Source organism: Peromyscus californicus, unplaced genomic scaffold, assembly GCF_007827085.1.
Source record: "Peromyscus californicus insignis strain IS unplaced genomic scaffold, ASM782708v3 Scaffold_2__1_contigs__length_46816999, whole genome shotgun sequence".
Lineage (NCBI taxonomy): Eukaryota > Metazoa > Chordata > Mammalia > Rodentia > Cricetidae > Peromyscus > Peromyscus californicus.
In genome coordinates this window covers 40,941,394-40,959,288 of record NW_026294540.1, presented here as the reverse complement: position 1 = coordinate 40,959,288, position 17,895 = coordinate 40,941,394, and the positions used below count along the sequence as shown (strand labels likewise).

Here is a 17,895-nt window from a genome sequence, read left to right as displayed (position 1 = left end):
TGTGTCACTTGTCAGGAGGCAGACAGGACAGGACAGGACCTAGACGCCAGACGGCCTTAGCCACTGTTCTGTCTGCCTTGCTGCCTCTCCAGTCTGACTACCACTGTGGCAACACCCTCCTGACTACTCTACCAGGAGTCCCTTGGGGCAGGACACATGCCCAGGAGGACGGACATCCACAAACCCTCGCCTGTGTGAACCCTGGGTACTGGTCCCTCTGTTCCTTCGGGTGGGTTGTTCCTTGACTTAATATCCCTTAACTCCTTTGCACCCAGGTCCAGAGAATTTCCATGCTCATCACACAAACGCCCCCACTCTCTGCCCTCCAGAGATTGGTTGCTCACAGGGAATCTCAGCTCACGGACAAACTCGTGAATGTTTGGGGCAGCTGAGCTTGGCTTCCTCTTAGACACTCAGCCAAGGGACTATAATGTCAATTTATGGCATAGCGCCTCCCTCAGCAAGCTTCATCCTGCAGCTCAAGCTATCATGACAAATGGATTTTCCTGCGATACATCCCAAGGCACATCGAGGGCCTCTCACCCTGGTGTACATCCTCAGAGTGTCGCTTTAGCACGAGGCCCACCCCCTAACTCAGTGGGGACGGTGGCAAGTCCACTCATTGGCCCTTCTTCGATCTGCTTCTCTGATTGCGGTATCTGGATGGTATCTAAGTTACAAGCACTCACACTGTAACCATCTGTGATAGCGAGCAGGAGCTTCCGGAAGAACCAGCGGCTAAGGGCACACAAAAGACACTCGCCAGGCTGTGAAGGGTACCTAAGCGATTTGTAAAGGGCTCTCCAAAGACAGGGTAAGGTCCCTGGAGAAGTGGGCAGACCCCAGCAGGCAAGCACATCCTTTCGACTTCTCACACACTTTCGGGGCCACTGCTAGCTACATACTAACAAGCACCTGCATGCAACCATGGCTGCCCCCGACTGCCTGCCTAATTGGCCGTTTTCCCCATGGAACCCATTGTGACAGGGTCTATCCGGGCTCATCTGCTTCATTAGTAAGCCTTCCTAGCCGCAACAGATGTCTCCCACATCATCACCACCGTTAGGCACATGCCTCATGACTGACAGCACCTGGGATGTGCTACCATTTTTCATCTTCTAATCCAAGGGGTCAGGAGCAAAGGGTGTTGGCAGCTCACGACTGCAGCTGTCTGGCCTGTCAACTCCCTGCCACACACAGGTTCTAAAGCACAGAGCCGAGAAGAGGATCCGCGTCTCAGCTTTCTGTCGCAGGGGCCGTGTGGCGGCTGCTTTTCCACTGGGGATCCATTCCAGGGCACAGCACAACGGCACAGCGCTTGTACAGAAGGCTCACAAATCCTTCCGATCCACACGTCACCTCCAGATTATCTAGAGTCCCCAGTGCCACAGAGAGCATTGAGAAGCTGTTTTAAGGTGATGTTACAACGTGATGACATGAGGGTTGGGTCACTTATGGTAGCTTGCGATGCCGTGTTCGGTTGATGTCCCTGGGAGGCCTGCTCTTTTCTGGAGGAAAACAGAAGAGACGCAGATCTGGGGGAGAAGGGAAGTGAGGCGGGAAGTGGGAGGAGCGCAGGGAGTAGGCACTGTGGGTGGAATGCACTGTAGAGGAGAAGAATTTAAAGAGAGAGAGAGACATGATGATAAGAAAAATCAGTACATGTCTGACGCAAACACATTTTTTCCCAAGGATTTTTTGGTGTAGGGCTGATTGGATCTTCAGATACAATGCCTGTATGTAGATACAGAGGGATGGCCACGTGTGGACAAGGCTAAAGGGGATTAGAGGATCAAAGACTTCAACTTGGCTGTGGGCTAGCCTGCGGTAAGTGTGTATGAATACATATTTACCATGCAGGAATGTGATTGAAGACCTCCACGTACCTGCCGCCCTGTTCAGTAGCTCACACTAGACACAAGGAGAGCAAGCAGAGAAAGTCCTGGCACATGACCACGGCTATTAATGAGAAGAGCCAGGCCGTACTCCCTCAGGGCTCTGAGATGTAGGTGGTCCCCCTTTAACATGGGGTATGAGGAACAAGAGTCCCTGGTCAGACCAAGGCAGGGCATAATCGTCCAAAGTCTCCCCAGGGGCCAGCGACAGAGACACACAAATGCTACGGTTACAGCATCTGCCTTGCTGCCAGACGTAGTCACACACTGTAACCTTGCTTCATGCATAGAGAAATACACGAGGGGAGGATGGCATAGCATCTCATCCTTTGAACAGAACGTCGTCCACAGGCAGACAAGAAAGAAAGCACTCAGGCCAGAGAAAGCAACACGCCTGGGAAGGAAATGCTCTCCTGCGGAAAGGAAATGGAAAGAAGGGGATTGCTCGGGAGTCCTTGGAAGCAGTCGCCCTACTTAGTAATCTTAGTAAACACTCAATTTAGAAGAATCTGAGTTAGTATACAAACGGAACAAAGATTAGAGGGTCCTCACCTAAAAAGCAATGTTCCAACATCTTAGCTATTTTATGGGGGCTCTGGGTTCTCATTAGGTCTTTGGGGGAAGAACCAGGCATTTATATCTAAACTACCACATTCCCAAGCTTACTATATATATGGAGGGTAAAATGATGTGTAGTAAATATGTCCAGTTCCTTTTTATTGGTTTGCTCGTTTTCCTGTGTGTTCTTATGTCTTCCCGGTGTTGAATTGCCTGACAAGTGGGTACCCATGGTGAAACCCACACAACTCTCACACAGCAGAGATGGTGAGGCCACAGAGGCAGAATAATGGAAAATCATCTCACAGTTATGTCTCAGTGTTCTCCAAGGTAAACTAGCGCTCCACACTCATATCATCCATCAACACAGGGAAGGCCTGGGAATAAACTCAGAATGCCTGTTGGATCTGGTGGAGATGCCCTGTTATGTCTCCATGACCAGGAGTAGAATAAACACACAAACACCCTTATCCTAGTTTGCTTTCTGTATCTGTGATAAACCATGATGAAAAGCACCTTGAAAAGAAGAGGATTTATCTGGCTTACATGTTCTGATCACAGTCAGTCACGGAAGGAAGTCAGGGCAGGAACTCAAACAGAGGCAGGGACCATGGGAGAACACTGTTCACTGGCTGGTTCTCCATGGTTTGCTCAGCTTTTTCATACAACCCAGGACCACTGTACCCAGCAGTGACACCACCCATAGTGGACTGGACCCTTCTGCATCAATCATTAATCAAGAAAATGCCTCACAGACTTGCCTATAGGCCAGTCCTCTGAAGGTATTTTCTCAATGGAGATTTCCTCTTCCCAGATGACTCTACCCTTTATTATACTTCTTCCATGTTTTAGAATCATTGAGAGGAGATGTTGAGTTGTATGAAGGCCCAATGCTTCACCAATGAAGGATCTGAGAATCAAGCTGGGGAAATGGGTAAAGCACGTGTTGTGTGAGTTCAAGAGCCTGAGTTGAGATCTCAGGCCCTACAAAAAGTGGTGAAGCTTTGCTCATGGTTTCAGGGGTTCAAGTCTATATATTCAGGAGCGGGCAGTAAAAGATACCTATTTACTTCAGGATGACCAGGAAACAGGAAGCAAAGGCTAGGGTCAGAATATTCCTTCTAAGGGTGCATCCCCAATGACCTAATTTCCTCCCACTGGGTACCATCTTCCAGTAGTGCCAGGGGCTGGCGACCAAGCTTTAAATACAAGGTCTCTCTAATGGACACTTAATCATCCCACAGCAACGTAAGTCCATTGAAGTTAAATGACTCCAAATGATCATCCATCTTGTTACAGTGATGTCATGCATGTGAGTGTGACATATTTCTCTTTTTAACTGCTGGTTCCATGGCTCAAGGTATCTTTTCTTCATGAAGTATCTTGAATGATAAAATATGACATTCATAAAGTTGAAAATGCTTTTGACAGATGATGTGATTTCTGATAGATTTGCCCAGACTGTCTGAGTTAGGAGGATAACTGTTACTTCCAAGGTACAGAAACTAGTTTCCCATATAAGCAGTGCTAAGTCATATACAGAAAAATTATGTCCTTCCTTGTAGTTGTGATGGAGTGGGGGAAGAGGAAGAAAAAGAATGTGTGGGAACCACTGAGAATATTATCAGCAAGACTCAAGGAAAATGACTCTATGTCTTTCCCTTAGGAAGAATACTTCAGATTATATAATTACAGATTCCAAGGAAGCAGATACTCAAATCTATCAGTGGCGTTTGTTTGACTTCTGCATTTCTATGGAAAATTAGCAGCACATTTTGGATTTTGTTCTCAGTCTTCTTTTCTTCTCCCCCCCAAAACTGAATTGAGATCCTCAAGTAAAAAGCGGAGCACTGGAAATCAGATGCCAGCAAATGTGAAGCTGTGTGAAACCCTTCACATACTGTCAAATCAAACACCCACCCTCTGTCCCCAGCAGACACTGAAAAGCCACAGAAATAAAGTCAGCTCCAACTCCCAGTTCTATTTTGAGCAGAGGGTTTAAAATGCCACCAGCTTAGACGAAGGTCACGTTTCATAAATATATTTCTTTAAAAGGGAACCTAATTGAACATATTTCCTTACACACTATAAAATGTTAAAGAGACCTGCCAGGTGATGGTGGTGTCGCATGCCTTTAATCCCAGCACTCGGGATGCAGAGGCAGGTGGATCTCTGTAAGTTTGAGGCCAGCCTGGTCTACAGAGCTAGTGCCAGGGCAGCCAGGATAGATACACAGAGGAACTCTGTCTCAAACCGCCCTCCCCCTGGCAAAAAAAAAAAAAAGAAAAGAAAAAAAGTTAAAGACTTGGCACAGCCCTCTCAGACTTCCCTTGACTTTGTTCCTTTAAATACCAAAATGATAATAAACTTACAGCCCCAAAGTAAGAGAATCCCATGGAAATTAACTTCAAGCCTCATAAATGATATGTCTTAGTTTTTATTAAAGATTTTCTTTTACCTGTATGTATGTATGTGTAACATGCATGCCTGATGACAGTGGAGGCGGGTGAGGGTGTTGGAGCCCCTGGAACTGGAGTTACAGACAGTTGAGAGCTACTGTGTGGGTGCTGGGAAGCAAGCTGGAGCCTCTGGAAGGGCAACCAGTGCTTAACCACTGAGGCATCTCTCCGGCCCCTAAGTTTTAGCTTAACACTCCAAGTTAATGATTATTATGTGTAGGAATGATTATAAAATCTTTGAACTGGAATGAGAGTCACCTCTCTGACTTCAATATTTTCATAACCATGACCAGAAACTGTGAAGACCAATTCCCTTGCTCCCTATTGGACACTGTTCATCCAACATGGCCATTTTTCCATCTGGACTTTTGAACCCTCGACATTGAACTTCATTGCACATGGCCCACAGATCGAAATAGCCTAAGATAAATTATTCTTGTGCAAAGCTTTGTTCTAAAGACTCTGTATCTACTACTTCAAGTTGGTGATCTCATTAGCCCTACTGATGGTTTTAAACCTAGTTCAATTATTATTAACATTGTTTTACTATAAAGAATCAGAAGTACAATAATTTGCCCAAAGTCATAGGTCTGTTAAATGCAGAGGTGGTATGCAAATCCCACTGTCTCTAGAGTACACCCCTCCCCCCCCCACACCACTATGCTGCAGAATCTCTTAAAACCAAACAGAACAGTTTTAATGACACAAGCAGCCAGGCTCTGGAGCTCTACTTCATGGTATGGTGAGGACCACTAACCATCCTGTTTCATGGACTTCCATGTGCTAAGAGATCAGGTCTATAACAGTCCCAACACATGAATGCACAGCAACTATACAAAGTGATGGAGATTAATTAGCTTGATGCGGTAATCGTTTCATAATATAGCTATATTCTGAAATATCAGGTTGTATGTTCCGGCTGGTTAGTTTTTGTTAACTCGACACAAGCCTGAGTCATTTGGGAAGAGGAAATCTCAGTTGAGGAATTGCCTCCATCAGACTGGCCTGAGGACATATTTATGGGGCATTTTCTTAATTAGTGATGGACGTGGAAGAGCCCAGCCCACTGGGCACTGCCAACCCTGAGCATGTATGTGGTCCTGGGTTCTATAAGAAAGCAGGCTGGGCAAGCGATGGGGAGCAGGCCAGTAAGCAGCACCCCTCCACTCTGTTCAGTTCCTGCCTCCAGGTTCCTGCTTTGAATTCTTGCGCTGGCTTCCCCCTATGATGGGCTGTGACCTGCGACATAAACCATCTCCTCCCCAAGTTGCTTTTGTTCATGGGGTTTCTGTCATAGCACCAACAAGCAAAGTAGAGAAAGTTGAAGCTGTGCTGTTGTTACAGTATAACTCAACGAAAGTAGAAGGAAAGGTTAAAGGTATCTAACATCTTTCCGGGAAACAGTAACGTAAAGATAGGAAACGAAGCAAAATGAACTCAATGGTATCTTCGTAGACTTTTTGTTCCTTTGGGCAGTTTTCTTTTGTCTTATCGGTCTTTTGCTTGTTTGTTATGATTTCTGATTGTGTGGGGTTTGGTGGGGGGTTGTGTGTGTATCTCTACATATGACTATTGTGGTTTTTTTTCTATTTTGATTATTCTGGTTTATTTATCCATTTTCTGTTTGCTTGTTTTCCGAAGAGAGAAAGCATGAAGTTCAGTGAATGGGGAGGATTTAGGAAGGGTTGAGGTAGAGAAAACCACGATCAGAATATATTGTATGAAAAAAAGTTTTTTCAATAAAAAAAAAAGGAAGAGTAGATTAATGTAGATTAATGGTTGCCCAGAGCTGAAAGTTGGATGGAAACAGGGGAAAAGCATTAATGGATACTAGGTTTCTCTGGGGGAGGGATAATGGAAATGTTGTAAAATTGATTGTCGTGATGTTTGCACAACCCTATAAATATACCAAAAATAATTGACTTGTATATTTTAAAGGAGTGAATTACATGGTTCGTGAATTATATCTCAATACAGCTGTTATTTTAAGGAGGAAAAAGGAAAAAGAAATAAAAGCAAGCCGTGGAGATGATAGGATTTTAACCTCTTTTATGGAAAATGTAAAGTACATATCAATGGGAAATAAACCACACAGTAACCCCATAGCCCATCCCTCCAGTATTAACGGCTTTCAAAAATTTGCCAATCACGTTTTTAATCTATCCTCCTCCATCCCCAGACTTTTGTTCTTGTGGTATTTTACACTAAAACAGAACGCTGCCATTATTGGCAACATCTGGTGCAGATGCCACAAAGATGGAACATGGTAGCGTGGCGCTGGTCTCGAAGGGTCCCAAAAGATGCCAGGTCTGCCCTCACAGCAGCTCAGGGGGAGCCCTGGGCCCAGTCTTCCTGGGCCTCCTTTATCCATGTGTCAGAGGTCATGCGGCCTTCAATAACATCACAGGCTCACCTGGGGTCCATATCAGAGTTACCTGAACGGGGGCGGGGGGGGGGGGAGGCCGGGGGTGGGGGGGACGCTGAAACTGTGTAGAAGAAGGGAAAGGATAAAAAGCTAATCTTTGCAAAATGGGGCAGCCAAGAAAAACATGGCTGCTCTTACAATAAAACTATACATACACGCCTCCGTGTACAGTTTCTATTAGTAACTGTAAACAGGCAACTCTTTAAGAACAACCAGCCAACCAAACAAGAAACCACAAGTTCATACCCTACTCCCATCGTGGGGTGGAGCTGATCAGTGTCCAGATCCGAGGAGTGAAAACAGACATCGATAAGGGTTTAATCTCAGATGAGAAATAGCTTCTTGGGAACCTGACCTCTCAGGTCACTGGCGGCTCCTTTTTCCATGAATAAAAAATGACTCCCTCTTTGCCAGTGGAACATGAGACAGGCTGATGGCTGTTTCTATAAGAGTTATTAATAACACTTCTTGTCAACTCTGATCTTATTTAAAATGCGTGCCAGACACAGATAATCAAATGAGCGACGTATGTAAATGCATTTTATAGTATTCGTGAGTGTAATGCTGAGTTAACATTGCAAAAATCTTTCATATTAGCACTCATTTCATTGATTAACCTTCCAAAGAGACTGGTGATTTTCTACTTCAAACTATCCCCAGAACCCAGATCTTAGTCAATAATTAAAGGGATATATGCTCATCTTAAGGAATAAAACTCAATCACTTCACGAGTTTTATCTCATCTTCCCAAATCAAGTTGTCTATGGTTGGAAACCCTGACAGTCGCTCATGAATGACCTCAACAATAGTCTCAGGAAGATTCTTTAAAGAGTTATTCATTCTATTGTGTGTGTGTGTGTGTGTGTGTGTGTGTGTGTGTGTGTGTGTGTGTGTGTGTGCGCGCGTGCGCGCGCACCACAGGCATATACCACCCACAGAGGTCAAAAGAAGGCACCAGCTTGCCTATATCTGGAATGATAGGTGGTTGTAAACTGCCCGGTATGGGTTCTAGGAACTAAGCCTGGGCCCACTACAAGTGTATTAACTCCCCATAATTGAGAGAAAAGACAGTGTCCAATCAGTTATTTTCCCTTGGTGGATGATTAAGACACAGTAACACAATGGTAGATTAAAGTAGTAGATCCAAGTTCTTAACTAACCCAATGAAATGGTACCCGAGGTCCTTAGGCATCCTCTGCCCTGCCATCAGCCCCCAGCAGGGCACAGTCTCCTCCATACACCCTCAGTCCCTTTGCCCCACTCACGGGTGACCGGCCGGCTCTGCTCCGGCTGCACACTGTCCAGGGATTGAGTGCTGGGCACTGCAGAGACACTGGAACTCCTCACAAAGCCGAAGGCCGCCAGCTTGGCTGCTGGAAGACGAGAGTAACCAGGAGGACGAAGCCCAGATTTTGGTAGGCTGGATTTTGCAGCATTTGAATTGGAGGCTTTCTTAAGATCTGTTAAAATGAATCATGAAGAAAAATTCTCAGTGGCCAGCAAGATGGAGAATGTCACAGAGTGTGTTATCCGTCATGAGTAGACTAATCCTGCAGGCTTCAGTTCTGCACACTAGCAAACCAATCTTTAATAGAAAGGCCCCTTGCCAGGGCAGGTGCTTCAGAGGACTCAGGAGAGACAGCCACAGCCGCTGCCCCGGGGATGTTCAGTCTCACTAGGTGAGGAACGGAGGACAGACAATTGGCCTCATTCTCAGCCCCAGGAAAGGCTAAAGGGCTCAGGAGGCTGAAGGGAAAGAGAGTAGCAACTGTTGCAAGTTACCTTAAATTTGTGAGAACAAGATGCACCTTAAAATTTAACACACAACGGGCTTTAACCACAGATGCCTTCCAAGAATCATCCATACTGTTAATCCTCTTGCTTTGGGGTTAGTGTTAGCCAGACTGTAATCCCCAGTGACTGACTAGGCAAACCCCAAGCCCCCATCTTACCCTGAGAACAGCAGTATCTCCTAGTAAAGAATGATGCTGTAACTCATGTCCAACATCTACTGTAGAGTCTGGTAGGCATTTAAAAGTGGTGTTAGGATTTCTCCTGCTTTGCCATCACTGGTTTTTATGTTAGTCCAAGCTTTAAATTAGTTTCTAGGTAAGTACCCAGCCGGGGAGCATAAGGATGATGGCATCATGCTACGAAGCCAGTATCTCCACAGCTGCATGGCACTCTCATCAGGGATGGATACTTTGAGGAACAGAAAAAGAGTGGGTGCTGGATAAAAGATGCCTGGCATTATGCTGGCATTTAGACAGTAGGGAAACCCCCCTCTTCTGGGCACTTGGTACTTAGTACTTGACAGAAACAGATGCAGACACCAGTTCAAAAAGGCCCTGTGCATTGGACAACACATGACTTTCTGTGACGTACAATCTTAGAGATCTCAGAGCAAGTGACATTGGACTACAGTCTGAAACCCAGCAAGCAGAAAGCCAGGCTACAGAGAAGAAACTTTGGACCATAATTGTGTAGTATGCAGCATGGTGGGAGCCTGGTTCAAAACCCGAGAGTTCTCATTTGGCCCTTCCCTCCACCCGTAACACATTCACCACATTGCCATTGTGAAGTGGAGATTATCTTGGCTTAGTAGCCATGAAGGAAGGGAGGGTCATGAGGTTCCCACTTGGAATTCTAGCCATTACGCTTGCCCCAACCTGGAGCTGCAAGTGATCACAGGAAATGCTAAAGTATCCAGGAAGTAGAAGGCTAACCAGAAGAGGGGCTTCCTGGTGCAGCACCGATTCATGACAGGCTGGGATGGGACCTGGTGCAGCATCCATTCATGAGGGGCTGGGGTGGGACCTTGTGCAGCATCCATTCATGACAGGCTAAGGCAGGACCTGGTGGTGATACAACTGTTTTGCAGTCCCTCATGCTCCTGCGAGTCACTGCTCCCTTGCCCTCTGATTTTAAGTCCAATAAACTCATTGGTTCACCAAGCTGAGCTTTGGGGGTAATCTTTGCCCTGGTGCCCTATCAGGGGTGAATAGACAATTCACATCTCTTGGGTTTGTTTGGTTTTTGTTGTTGTTGTTGTTGTTTTTGTGAGGGCAATGGTTCTCTTCATTTTAGAAATGGGGGTGGCTGTACATATGAAAAACACCACAGAGTGATTCAAAGTAGGAAAACTTACAGAAAAAAAAATATTCCCTGCCCCCACCCCATAGTCACCACTCACTGAGGCAAGGCTGTGGCATTTTCCCATGGCCTTTACAAAAACAAAACCCCAGCCCATCTTCCAGTGAAATCCTCCTGCCAGCTCCCTGCTGTATGGTGTCCCAGGTTCTGGCCCAATCAGACTTCTCCTCCTTCGTGTGTAAGAAGACACTGAAGAGGCAGCCATCACGGAGAAGACACTGGCGTAGTATGGATCGGTGCCTCCCTGACACCTGGGCGGAGTATAGGTGTGGGCGGCCTAGCCAGTTGTGATCCACTGTGAACCGGAACACAGCATACACATCGGAGAGCTTGAACTGGACACTGCACTCGCCCGCCACCTTCTCTCTTCAAGAAGGTCCTCTCCACAGGGACCATGTGCAGGAACTCCAGCTGAATGCCATCATCATCATCATCAAAGAGTCCCCTGGCCATTGGAGAGCTGGCCAATCACAATGCTCTACTCCACCAGGTCGGCAACAGTGTAGGCACTGGGTGGGGCTGTCTCGCCCACCCGAGGATGGGACACAGGTCCCACTCAGAGGACGCCCTCCTCCTTGAACACCCGGCAGTAGAGGGCCACAGCTAGCTCACAGTTGTCTGACTGAAAATACCTCTGGGTGCCGGCCAGGTGTGGCCTTCTGTACTGCTGAGCTGAAGAAGACATCGCTGAAGAAATCCAGAGAGCCATTGAGGATAACCTGGGTATTGTTCTTGGCTCGGAGCCCCACAATCAGAAGAGTGCTCTTCCCCATTGCATGGTGGTACTGGGTAATGGGCTTATCTGGGAAGGAGTAACAGGTTGAAAAGCCTGTTAGGATGTCCAAAACCAAGGGATTGTCAGGGTCTGCCACCATTCCAACTCCTAGGAAGAGAGCAGGGCTCAGAGATAACTTCCCATCAATGGTTGGGGCCTTCAGCAAGTTCTCAGTGTCAGCCACAATGAGCATATGCTGACCAAGGTCTGAGACATCATAACTGTGATGGTCAATGACAGCTGTTTGCTCTTCATCAAATTCAATCCCACACTCACTGCCCAGTCCCTAAAAAGAGTCACCGATGTGAGACTTGGCAGCCACCAAAGCACCACTGCCACCGTCAATGAAGGCACTGATGGTCTCCATGTTGATGTTGCCTCCAAAGTCATCCACCAAGGAGGAGGAGAAGATGATGATGTTGTCCCAGAGGAACTCCCAGTACTTAATGAGGGACAAGCTGGAGTCATCTGCAGTCTTGAAAGTGAACGCAACGCCCCGGTCCTTCAGACTGCCGAAGAATGTCGAGTATGTGTTCTGCACGTTGAGACTGTCCAGGACCATGAGGGTATGGGATGGGGGCTGCTGGCACAGACACAGATGAACACAGCCAGCAGCAGCCCAAAGAGGGGCCAGGCACCAGCGGCGAGGCAGGGATCCATCTTCATTGTCCAGCTGAAGAGGCCAGCACCTGGACACCTCATTCACATCTCTTTAGGAGCAGTTGTGACGGCAAAGAATCCACAGGAGAATATGCAAACACACATGCCAAGAGGTGAACCACATGCTGGGAACGCTGCACAGGTGGAGGACCAGTGTTCACAATGGGAACCCTGCAGGAGAGCCCAGAGGTGCGACCCACATCAAAGACCTTAATATGAGACCTGAACCCTGACATTGCTAGAGGAGGATGTAGGGAGAGTGCTTGACGACCCAGGCAGTCACAGACCTTCTCCACAGGACTCTGGATGCTCAGAAAATAATGTCAACAATCAACAAACGGGATTTCATGACATTGGAAAGCTTCTGCACAGCAAATAATTAATCAAGCAAAGGGATGGGAGAAAACCTTTGCTAGTTACACATCGTAAAAGAAGATTAACATCTAGAATACAGAATATACAAAGAACTCAAAATATTGAACACAGAAACCACCCAATCCATAACAGTTCTCAAAAGATGAGATGAGATGTCTTCATCGATCCCTGCCCCTCAGGATTCTGGAGCTATGTAGAAGAGGAAGAGAAAGACTGTAGGAGGCAGAGGGGATGAGGACACCAAGGATAAGTGTCTTCCAGACACAACAGAGGACTGACACACACATGAACTCAGAGACTATGGCAGCATGCACAGGGCCTGGATGGGTCTGAATCAGATGGGGTTCCAGGACTGCATGGGGAAGTGGACACCAGCTCCCATCCCAACCGAGACGCTATCTCCAATCGACAACCACTTACAAAGGAAAACCTAGTTCTCTCCAATGGCGTCTCACCAGGTATATTAGCCACACTTACAGGTAGGCCCCATGCGCAGCAGTAGATGGCCAAGACAAAAGGAACTCAGTGGCATTTTTTGTAGACTTTTGGCCTCATGTTATTTTGTTGGGGCATTTTTTTTTTTGTCTTACTGATCTTTTACTTGCATATTATGGTTTCTGATTGTGTGTGTGTGTGTGTGTGTGTGTTGTGCTTTTTTTTAAATTTTGGTTTGTTTGGGGGTTCTCTTTTGCCTGTTTGTTTTCTAAAGAGAAAGAGAAAGAAAGGGTGTGGACTGGGGGAAGCCCATGAACTGCAGACTAGTGGCTGTGGAGCCCCCATGGGACTGGACTAGGCCCTCTGGATATGGAAGATGGCTGTTTGGCTCAAACTGTTTGGGGGGCACCCAGACAGGGGGATCGGGATTGGTCCCTGGTGCATGGGAAGGCTTTTGGGAATCCAGTGCTTGTGGTGTGACACCTTGCGCAGCCTTGGTGCAGTAGGAAGGGGCTTGGACCTGCCTAGGCTCACTCAGTGTGCCGGGCTCTGCTGACTCCCCATGGGAGACCTTGATTTGGGGAACGTGGTGTAGCTAGAGTTTTCCTGCCTGGCCCACAGTCAGGACAAATCTCTCTCACCTGCCAGTCCCACAGCTGCTCAGACCCAACCAAGTAAACACAGAGACTTATATTGTTTACAAACTGTATGGCCGTGGCAGGCTTCTTGCTAACTGTTCTTATAGCTTAAATTAATCCATTTCTGCCGGGCGGTGGTGGCGCACGCCTTTAATCCCAGCACTCGGGAGGCAGAGCCAGGCGGATCTCTGTGAGTTCGAGGCCAGCCTGGACTACCAAGTGAGTTCCAGGAAAGGCGCAAAGCTACACAGAGAAACCCTGTCTCGAAAAACAAAAACAAAAAAAAAAAAATTAATCCATTTCTATAAATCTATACCTTGCCACATGGCTCATGGCTTACCGGCATCTTCACATGCTGTTTGTCATGGCGGTGGCTGGCAGTGTCTCCCTCTCCCAGCTTCCTGTTCTCTCAATTCTCCTCTCTGTTAGTCCTGCCTATACTTCCTGCCTGGCCACTGGCCAATCAGTGTTTTATTTATTGACCAATCAGAGCAACAGATTTGACATACAGACCATCCCACAGCAACGTGGGGATGTGGGGTGCCTTGGGAGGGAGGGTTGGGGGGTAGGAAGAGGGAGGAGATGGGATCTGTGGGTGGTATGTAGAGTGAGTAGAAAATTTCTTAAAGAAAAATGAAAAAAGAAAGGGTGTAGATTTGTGTGGGTAGGGAAGTGGAAAGGATCTGGGAGGAGTTGGGGGAGGGGAAATCGTGATCAGAATACACTGTATGGAAAATTTATTTTCAATAAAATACACACATGTGCAAAGTTTTTGGTGAAAAAGAAATGTGAAATTTTTTTCCTTTTAATAAATTCAGTGTTTCTGCAACTATTTGCCATGAATGCATAAAAGGAAGCTGTAGTCTCTAAAAAGCCTTTAAAAATATTCATACTCTAGAATACCTTTGATGATTAACCCACTTCAAAGCCTTTTCATCCAGTGAATGCCTGAGCCTCTGCAGTGGAAAGGGGAGCTGCGTGTGTCAACAGTTTATAAAACAAATATATTAAAGGTGGATTGGAAATAAAAGTGAGCGATTATAATAACAATAAGTGACAAATAGACCTTTCAGCTACACTGCCACTCCTGGTATTTACCAGAGGTTGCAGGTCAACACATCACAGAGACACCTGCCCATCCATGTTCACTGTTCCATCTTTGACAGTGGCTACTATGAAACCATCCAGGTGTCCAACAACAGAGGAATGGTTAAGGATACTGAATATACACACAACGGAATGTTGTCAACCATAAACAACAATGAAATTGCATTATTTTCAGGAAAATAGATGCAACTGGAGATAATCATATTAAATGAAGTAAGCCAGCCTGAGGAAAATCAAGTGTTGTGTGTTTTCCCTCATTTTATGCAGATATCCTAGGTGGTTTTGTTGTCAACTTGACAGACGTGGGAAGAGGCAAACTCAACTGAAGAACTGCTGTCATCAGATGTGAATTACAGCTCGATAAGGCTATTATATACTACACCAGAAGCCTAGGAATATATTGGGGGCACAATCAAAGCACATTGTATGCATGCGTAAAAATGTCATAACGAAACCCAGTATTATGTATAATTGTTGCATTCTAATAAAAGCAAGCTTTAAAATAAAATATTGAATGACTAGAATCATAGTTTTATTTCTAATTAAGCAATAGACTTAAGATAGAATCATGATTAGTACCCAATGTGTATCAGTATCTTTACAATATTGGGGTGGGGCAGAGTGTTACTATATAAGCCTTGACTAGCCTGGAACTCGCTATGTGGACCAGGCTGGCCTCAAACTCAGAGCTTTTCCCACCTCTGTCTCTCCAGTGCTGGTATTAAAGGTATGTGCTTCCACACCATGCTCATATCGTTACTCCTATAGGGTCTGTGTTGGGGCTGGAGAGACGGATCAGCTGTTAAGAGCACCTGCTCCTCTTGCAGAGGAGCCATGTTAGGTTCCCAGCACCCACACGGCAGCTCATAACCACCTGTAACTCCAGTTCCGGAAGGTCTGATGCCCTCTTCTGGCCTCTGATGGCACTGTATGCACGTGGTGCACAGACATGTATGCAGGCAAAACACTCATGCACACAAAATAAACAAGTAAAATGTTTTTGCTTCATTATTGAGATTGTAATAGCCTTTATCCCTTCCTTTTCCCCACCCAAGCCCTCCCATTTACCCTTCCTTGCTTTCTTTCAAGTCCATCATTTGATAATTATTGATACATCATGCATATATAATTGCGTGTATGTATATTTTCCTAAATATAACCTGCTCAGTCTGTATAATGTTACTTGTGTACAGGTTTACAGGGCTGACTATTGGGTATTGGATAGCAGATTGGTGTGCTCCTCCCCAAGGAGGAGCATCTCTCCCGCTCTCACCATCCCATAGTTGCCGTTAGTTCTTTGTGTAGGCTTTCCCTCATCCACGTCAGTACATCTGTGGTGGTTGTCCTGGTTCAGCGCATGTTTGGGCTGTCATGTTAAGACTCTGTGGGTGCAGCATCTGATATTACTAAGAGACACAATCTCACAGCAAACTCCGGCTCCCCTGGCTCTTACAGTCTTCCCACCCCCTCTTCGGAAATGTTCCCGAGCCATAGGTTTAGGAGTGTTTGTGGATGCATCCGTTGGGATCGGGCTCCACAGCTCTACATTTTGATTGGTTGTAGCTTTCTATAATGGTCTCTGTGTGTCACAAAGAGAAATTTGCTGAAGATTTGAAGGTAGGAGCCTCTGATGAGGGAGATCATTTGACATTTGTCTTTCTGAGTCTGGATTAACTTAAGTATAATCTTTCCTAATTCTATTCAGTGTTAGTAAAATCTTTAAAGGGTCTGCGCTGCCTAGAGAATGTGACCTGTCATTGTGTGTCCTCAAAAACACCCCAACTAGAGAGGTGGAAGAGATGTTTTGTGTTACACATCAAAGCCCCTTCCAAGTGAAGACAAACATAATGGAGATGCTAATTAAAATAAATTCCAAGCTAATAAAGATTTTGAAAACCCTGGGATCAAATGTCCCCGCCTCATGCAAGGGAGCCAAACTGAACTCATTTATTTTAATCAAAGCTCAATTTTCTGACAAGATTTTGCCAGAAAGCAAAAGCAAGAAAAAAAATCCTGCTTGAACAACAAAGGAGATTTTGCTATCTGCTGAAAGCTACAAGACATGCTGCTATTTCAAAGTACTATTCTTTTTCCTTTGAAAAATAAATTCTTTGAAGAATACAAATCTTCCCGTTTATATGAAGTGAGTTTTATTTGCTTGGGCTTTTTGCTTTTTGTACAGATTCTCCTTTAAATTAGGACTCTGTGACACTAAACATAATCTCAATCAACTAGAATAAGATCATTTATTTGTGATTCAACACTGTATCAATGAAGTCCCATCAATCACTGTCCAACTGTCATGTATCCCACAGAGTGAAATTAAAATGTTAGGAAAAAGCAAATTTTCATTAATCCAACTGAGTATGAGCTAGAAGAAGAGTGAAGGAGGGCTACGGTATAGTCAGTGGGGTGCCTGCCTCGTGTGCACGCCATCCTGGGGTTGAGCCCCCTCATCCCATAAAACAGACACAGAAATACACGCCTGAGATCTCAACACTCAGAGGTGGATCGAGGTCATCCTTGGCTACAGAGAGACCCTGCCTCAAAATCAAAAGCAGAAACCTGGAAATAGTAAAAAGATTGCTAGAAAGGATTAAAGTGGCCTGTGACAGTGGGGATAGAGAAGAGGGCCAGCAAATACAATTAGGGGGGAATATAATCAAAGCATGATATCTACATATATGGAAATGTTACCATGAAGTCCCTAACGTTTATAACTAATATGCAGTAATAAGTATAATAAAAGTAGAAATGCTGAACGTAAGAAGATCCATGCACAGGGCCAGAGAGACGGCTTGATGGATAAAAGCAATAGCTGCCCAAGCCTAATGCCCTCTGCTCCATCCCTGGTACTGACATAACAAGCTGGACATGGTGCCCATCCCTATTCCTGCACTCCTGTGTCAAGACGGCAGGTGGAAATAGGAGACTGGTCAGGAGTGCTGCTGGACATCAGCACAGCAGAAAGAAGGGAGAACCTTCCTCAGCAGGTCGGGGAGAGAACCTCTGACTTACACACACAGGCACATGTGTGGAAGCACACACCAGATTAATTGACTAAAGGGCATGTTGAGTACGCTGGGAACAAAATCAACGTCATATCTAACTTGTCAAAACTGTACCAAACACACAAGTGGACACATAAGTAGATTCTGACTTTCATTTTTTGTTTCTGAGATAGGTTCTCACTGTGTAGCCATAGCTAGCTTGGAACTTGCTATGTAGACCCAGGCTGGCCTTGAACTCATAGCTCTGCCTGCCTCTGCCTCCTAAGTGCTAGAATTAAAGGTGTGTGTCACACGCATACCTACGAGTAGATGTTTTAACACTGTAACTGTTATGATACCGGCCTTGGCAGGTTGAGCCAAGGTGCCCCAGTGGGTGAGGGAGCCACGCCACGCAGACGTGGTAG

General features: G+C 45.8%; 1 protein-coding gene and 1 pseudogene across 5 annotated transcripts in view; both read right to left on the bottom strand.

The window, feature by feature from the left end:
- The window catches only part of Mtus2 (microtubule associated scaffold protein 2), a 370,144-nt gene that overhangs the window by 202,628 nt on the left and 149,621 nt on the right, over positions 1–17,895 (bottom strand). For all 5 annotated transcript variants that reach the window (XM_052754545.1, XM_052754543.1, XM_052754544.1 and 2 more), the window contains one exon: positions 8,603–8,797. In XM_052754545.1, coding sequence (XP_052610505.1) covers positions 8,603–8,797 — 195 coding nt within the window. The remainder of the gene's footprint in view (positions 1–8,602; positions 8,798–17,895) is intronic.
- LOC128120715 (dolichyl-diphosphooligosaccharide--protein glycosyltransferase 48 kDa subunit-like) lies at positions 10,520–12,185 on the bottom strand (annotated as a pseudogene).